Source organism: Primulina huaijiensis, chromosome 17 (genome assembly GCF_012295235.1).
Source record: "Primulina huaijiensis isolate GDHJ02 chromosome 17, ASM1229523v2, whole genome shotgun sequence".
In the NCBI taxonomy this organism is placed as follows: Eukaryota; Viridiplantae; Streptophyta; class Magnoliopsida; order Lamiales; family Gesneriaceae; genus Primulina; species Primulina huaijiensis.
In genome coordinates this window covers 16,911,285-16,918,402 of record NC_133322.1, presented here as the reverse complement: position 1 = coordinate 16,918,402, position 7,118 = coordinate 16,911,285, and the positions used below count along the sequence as shown (strand labels likewise).

General features: G+C 35.4%; 1 protein-coding gene and 1 long non-coding RNA gene across 2 annotated transcripts; both read right to left on the bottom strand.

Annotated features, from left to right (window-relative positions):
* Positions 1–1,948: 1,948 nt before the first annotated feature.
* On the bottom strand, positions 1,949–3,287 carry LOC140962675 (uncharacterized). The gene is made up of 2 exons (XR_012172588.1): positions 2,287–3,287; positions 1,949–2,162 (listed from the first exon to the last, which is right to left on the bottom strand). It is a non-coding gene; the product is annotated as an uncharacterized lncRNA (long non-coding RNA).
* Positions 3,288–3,621: 334 nt separating this feature from the next.
* LOC140962368 (mitochondrial uncoupling protein 1-like) lies at positions 3,622–6,865 on the bottom strand. Its single transcript, XM_073421235.1, has 9 exons — positions 6,483–6,865; positions 5,725–5,943; positions 5,558–5,636; positions 5,226–5,359; positions 5,025–5,123; positions 4,834–4,938; positions 4,572–4,646; positions 4,117–4,203; positions 3,622–4,040 (listed from the first exon to the last, which is right to left on the bottom strand). Exons 1-9 carry the CDS (start codon positions 6,618–6,620, stop codon positions 4,005–4,007), a joined length of 972 nt encoding a protein of 323 aa, XP_073277336.1. The 5' UTR covers positions 6,621–6,865; the 3' UTR covers positions 3,622–4,004.
* Between the last annotated feature and the right edge of the window lie 253 nt (positions 6,866–7,118).

Genomic DNA, 7,118 nt, shown 5'->3' with positions numbered 1-7,118 from the left:
CACAGAGCCATGGGATCTTTTTCGATGAGATATTCACATTTTAAACCTTCATCAAGGTGTCGTCGTAAAAATATTATAGCTTTTGCTTTTTCTTGTGATGAAGATATACCATTTTCTTTAATGGTCTCGCTTAGACCCAATGACTCAAGATGCATTTCTACATCAAGAGTCCATGGCATATAGTTTTTCCCAGTAATATCAAGAGCGATGAATTCGAGCTTTGCCAAGTTTGCCATGGTGGTACTAAAAATTACGATGCATTTTATTAGTTAATGAATATTGCAATACAAAGTAATGGATAAACAACAAGTACAAGTATTCGTAAAAATAAAGAAAACACACGAGGAGGATATTCTCCGATAAATACAAGACTGGTGAGTATGATAACCAAAATAATTAAAAATAACCTCGTGAAAGCCATCTTCTTTTTTTCTTCGAAAATTTGATGAAGAATAATTTTTAGAGAAGAAGAGAAAGTTGGAGTGATTGAATGTATTTGTGAGATTGTATTTATAGAGCAAAAACTAGCCGTTTTGTTACCGTTTATTACCGTTGGTGTATAAGAAAATAAATGTATGTATTTGTATAATTTTATGGTAATAATATGGTGTATATAATATTAGTCATATTTAAATAATTATGTATATCATATCACATTATTATAATTAGGTGTCATAAGTTATTTTGTTTAAAAAACCTTATAGGCTTTTATACTTGTCGTATCCCTTACCGGGAGTGTGGGATGTCGTCTTAACATCCTCCCAGGATTTATAACAAGTTTTTGAAAAAATTATTTTTATTATTTCTAACAATAACATTATATTATATATTACATATATAAACAATAAATAAATAACAGTAAAATAAATATTATTACTTTTGTTACCTTTTTCTTCTGTTCGGAGCTTGGAAAAATATGGAGGACTTTTAGAGCTTCGTGCTGATAACGTGTTGTGAAAAAGTAAAAATTTACGGTAAAAAAGTAAAAATCTCAAACTCTCAAAATTATCACACTACACACTTTATAATATTTTTCTCTCAACTCAATTGTGATTTTCTTCACAAATGAGAGATCTATTTATAGAAAATTTTTACAAATAATCCAAAAATAAAATACATCATTACCTACATCATCACACACTAATTTTCAATATTCAACACCTAATTTTACCTAATTTTCAACATTCAACATTCACATTTTCAACACAAATATTTAACACATTTTTAAATAATTTTTCAACAAAAATTTCATATATAGTAGATGAGTTCAGAAATGAAGATATCAACCAAGAATTGTATTTGCCGAAAATACGGGTTGCCGAAAATACTTTTCTTTTCAAATATTGTATTTGCTATTTTTTTTAAAAAATAATTGAACATAAACTTATTTTTACTTTTAGGGAATAAACAAGTTTATATTTTTGAAGAATTACAAAATGAATTATCGATTGATATATAGTACTCTTTTAGAAGCTATTATTACTATAAAATATATATATATATTATTTGATGCAGCACACACAACCTGTATGTCAAGAATGTTAGTAGTTAATAATTAATGAGCAAATAGAGTTAATTATATACTTTTATTTTTTAATCAAACTAGTTTTTGTAAAGACCAAATAACTAACATTTTACTACATCATAGGGAGATAAATATTTTTTTAGGTGTAGCATAGAATAATCTCATTTACCGAGACATTTTGCAGATACATAAATTAAATTAAACTTATAAAAATTTATAGGTGTATTAAAATTATCATTGCTGATTTTAATCCGGGATTTCTTCATTTCTTCAACTACCAACATGGCTGCTGCAACAGAAAGGGAAGGTCACAGCTTCTCTTTGAAAGTCATGATGATCAAAGGAAGGAACAAAGTTTTGTATGCTGAAGTAGGTAGTGATTTTTGTTGATGTTTTATTGAGTTTCCTGACATTACCACTGGGAACGATGGTGCGACTCCTCATCAAGCATTATGGAGACGATGGACCAATTCTTGGAAGTTTGAGCTCTTTGTTTGCGGATTTACTGAATTTGGATTGTCGTCATTTCTGGACAGAGGCTGGCAAACTGATGTTGCTCAATCAGAAATTCGCCTGGAGATCAATATAGTTGACTATAACTCCAGATTGATGATACTCCAATCATCCAGTACTTTGGCTGCAAGAATTGGACGTGTGTGAGTATGTTGTATTATGACATGAAGTGCCTTTGTGGAAGTTCAACGAATAAAAAGACAAGGAGAGAGATTGAAAACTCGCAGTGGAGACAACAGTGTCTTAACTGCACAAACAGCATCTTTTCTTTTGACTGATGATCTGCTGATCCTGACTAATACATCAGCATCCCTTTTACAAATTTCGAAACTAAATGGTATTAAAGACACAAGTGTACTCGAGGAAAGAACTCTAATTTTAGGGCTAAAGGAGGTTTTATTTTGTTACATTGACTTGCTAGTATTTCTCCCTCCAATTCTGTTCATCGTTCTTGTTTCTGGTTTTCAAAAGATAATGCAGCTGCTCAAGGGATCATTACTTTCCAAAACTCCTATAACAGATATCATTCTCATTTCTCAATACCAGTTAAGCGGCTTCTACTATCAATAACCGAAAAAACTTACCTGTCTCAGATTAATAACCAGAAGCTTTTGCCCAGACTCAGTCAAGTGAAAACGAAAGTCCAGATTCTAAGAAGTTTACTCTTAAAGCCCTTTTGCACAAATCAACAAAGAGGATTCTGTTAGCTCAAGCTCGGCAAGACTTTATTGATTTTTTTTTTAGTTTGCTTCCATTCCCTTGGGAAGGGTTCAGTTTCCCTTGGACAATAACACTTGTCTTTGGAACATAAGTTATTTATACAGGAACATATCTAATCTGGAAATAGGAGAGTATATCCTGTCGTTGGAGACAATGACTAGATTACTTGAACCCCAAATTCCTCTGTACTATCTTTCTTCGTACCGGATTTTCTATCTTAACCCAGAAAGCTCTCCTGCAATATATGGGAGGTTCAAGAATGGTAAGGTCAAAGCATTGGCATTTACTCCCGATGATTTGTGCATTGCAATAAAAATGATCGAGCCAAAAGGCCACGACATTTTTATTAAAGGAATCACAACATTTATGGTGACTGATGATTTGGTGGTGTCTACTCCATCGTCAACCTTCATCATATCCGCTCTTAACCAGATGAAAATCCCCGTGTCCGATGTCCAGGAACATGAGCTTGACATTGGTATGGAAGAGGTAATTAGGAATTTAGCTTTAAAGTAGTTCCTTCATGGAAGATTCGTTTCTCTCATAAAAATGGATATCTAATTGGATACATTTTGTTTGTAGGCTTCTCTTACCTCAACATCTGCATTAACAAACGGGCTCAGACCATTCTTAAAGAGACAGCCAAAGCAAGGGATGTGATGCATGCATTGTCCTGCTAAATGTTTCAATATTTCGTCGAAATTTGGTTTCTTACCAGGATTTTCTACCACGTTTGTCTTGAGTTGTTGGGTATTGATGTTTACGCGTGTAATTCGCCAGTAATTAAATTGCATGTCGTTCTTTTCCTAGTACTAGTATTTTGTTGATAGAGCGATGGAAATATGGGATTTTGATGTCTAGACTAGATAGGTAAAATCTTGTCAAAGATAACATTTGCGGCGCAAAAAGTACACAAATCATGAAAATTTTACATATGATCCTATGGCAGATGATCCCTCTTATGCTGATGCGAAATGAATTTAACCATCCATAAGCCAGCATTGAACATTAAGGTATAACAAAACAATTTGCAGCAGCTTGGTTTCAGTTCTGATGAGTGCGAATGCCGAATAGCGAAAACACAAAAAATGATACAAGAAAGAAGGCATGCGAGCAAACTAGTCATGCCTGGAATTTGTTTTCCACCTCCAAGTTCGAATTATTATCTCTGAAAAATTGAAATATATGTGGATTCTATTTTCTCCAAAGGCTTCAAACAAATGGCAGTATTCCATTGTGTCTCACTTTAAGATGACTCTAAACTTCGAACGAACTTCTTAGCCTGCATTGGAACAAGACATAAACATGAAAGAGATCAAAAGTTGATGAATCAAAGCAAAGGTCGAGCAGATTCGTACCTGCTCTAATGTCAAAAACATGATAACGTTCCAAGATCCTAGACGTCCAAAGTTGGGAATAAAGCCTTTGTAGAAGGCCATAGGTCCCTGCAAAAGATGATCTCTACAGAGGTCACTTGTTGAAGAACATTAATAACCATGATATGTCTTACAGGAAGTGCAGAAAAATGGCCAAGGATACATCTCACCAAATCTTTGTGACGTACTTAATCAGAAAAGTATTTCAACATATTATTTAATACACCAGAATATTTAAGTCAAACTATCTAAACACTCAGGATAGTATCATATAACCATAGTAAGAGTCTATCAAATACGTCATAAAAATGACAGGACCTCAAATTTGACAAATCCTGAACCGCTTCCTCCTCTGATTCTCATTATAACTTAAGCACGTGTGAACCACAAGGAAAGGGCATACAAATTAAAATCGAGCAAGCAGATGAGAAGCATACATCATTCTTCAAAGTCTTTACAAAACAATCGAGGGTATTTTTGTATCCAGAATCACCCATCATTCTTGATTTGACCTGTCACAGAACCAATTGAGTTAGAGCAGTTGTCACCCAAGATTGCAAAAATTTTTATGGATGGTATGTTGCATCTCCTTATATGCCGACACCAAGTCATTTTAAAAATTGAAGGAAAGGCATCCAACCAACCGGAATAATTCTTTAGCAGGTTGTACATTTAAAGAAGTGTGCACAAATACAATACCACGTCAACTGGGGAACCAATGCAAACAGCGAAGAAACCAGCTCCCAAGCCAGCAAAGAGATGGGTGACAACATTGTCAGTGAAGCCAGGGATTTGCAGAATGGTCTGTATAAAATTAAATAAACAGTGTAAGATGCAATTAGAAGTTAGAACAGTACATGGAAACATGAAGGTATCGAGTGTTATCCCACCTGCTTCACTTGATCATAACTGGCTAATTCAGCAGCATTTATGATAGCATTGCGGGCAATATTTGGTCCAACTCCAGTCCACAAAGCACCAAGTCCTTCCTAACATTTATAATGAAAATCAAATTCCAGAGCCAAAAAGTGGAAGGTTCATTTCCAAAAGAATAAGTTGGACGAGACAAAACAAATGTTCAGGAATATGACCTGTCTGAAGATGGTAGAATAAGCATTTAAAGCACCAGAATAACGCCTTGGAACACCAGGTGGAAGCTTTCCCTCAGCTTGAAGTCTTACTTTAACGAGATCAGTCGGATTAGCTATGATGATTCCCAAAGCACCTGTTTTATACATTTAAAGCAAATATTGTCAAGGCAATAAAAATGACGAAAAAAATCATCACTACCCAAGAATAAGGAGCAAGGACGAAGGACCTTTCAATAATTGTTTAGAAATACGGCGAATTATCAACTAAGAATATTCAAATTTCCAATAACCATAGAGGTAACAAAAATAAACAATCACTTGGATGTTCTTACCTGTTGTGAGTGCAGCAAGTACCTTCTTTGACAATGGCACATCTCCAACATGATCTTTGCCAACATAGAATGTTTTAACCTATCAAGCATGCAGACAAATGTCAAAAACAAAGTAAAGCAAAGGAAAATTAAGAATCTCACATGTTTCGGTTCGCATAAAACCATACAGGATCATATAATCCAATCCTCAAGCCTCCAAACAGACATTGACGATGTAATCCCGGAATAATGCCCTTCCATAGGGCAGCCAGTCCTTCTTCCCTTGCAATAGTGCCAACCGTACCTAACAATCCCCTGTATTTCAGCAAAGCCACCCCCTCCCCTGCGGCAGCTTTCTTCTGCAACTGAAGCCTAACTTTGGCTGTATCTAATGGGATCGTGCAAATCTACACACAAGGTAGAAAATTAACACGTAATTCACGATCTACAAGAAGTAAATTATCACTTTACAGATAAGGACTCTAACACAGGTCCAAACAATATCAAGAACTTCCTTGCAAGAAAAATACTGCCACTTTATGAAAATTCTATTATACACAACTAAGTAAACCATACGTATCGTCCAAAGGCAGCACAAATCCGAAATCAAATAAATTTAAAGAAACTTATGTCCAGTGTAGCAGGAATAACTAGAGAATAGAGGGGGCAAGCCTTCATCCAAGAACCAATTCCAAATAAAAATAAAAAGCTAAATAGATTCCTAGTTCCCAAGGTTTCTAGAGTAGTAGCTAACTCACACAGATGATTCAAAAAAAAGTCAGCGGGTAAATTTTTGGACGAATTCGATTAACACTCGCATCACATTGAATAATGAAAATTCCACCAAGTCAAATCCCAGAACAAATTCAGTCTACAAAAAAAAAAGAATAAAAACATTGGATGAACACAAATTTTACGCAGTAAGCAACCATAAAACAGATCATACCTCCGCAAAGCACGCAGCGAAAGCACTGCTAGCAAATGTTCCGGCGAAAGAGATATCAGATTTCACATTCCCGTGATCCGCCATCACCAGATACAAGAACAACGAAACAAATAGATACCTAACTATTCGAACGAGCATAAAAATGAAAGAATGATTTCAGAGCCGTATCCAGGAAGCTTCGAGCTTACGGAGGGGGAAGAGGATAAGGGTATCGAGCTAAAATGCGCCTGATTTGGGCATTTGCGTAAGAGGAATCTCGGGAAAAGCGAAGAATTTGCGGCAAATGGGAGTTCTATGGAATCCGAGTGGGCGAGTGGGTTTCCCATCGTCACCTCTATATTCACGGCGTTTTCTTAGCTGTTCCACTGTGTTTCTTTTCTTAGCTGTTCCACTGTGATTTGCTTACTGAATTTTATTTTCTTTTTTCCTTTTCTTTTTACATCCCAATTTCAATCAATTTTAAATTTTGGAAAAACTAATTACTACTGGGTCACATGTAGGGATGACAATTTTCTCACGGGTTTGGAGCCCCACGGGGAAAACTCGAAATGGAGATGGGGATCCCCGATTTTTTCGGGTTTGGTTTCGGGTTCGGGGATTTTTTTAAATCCCCGATGTAGTTCGAGGCTGGTATGA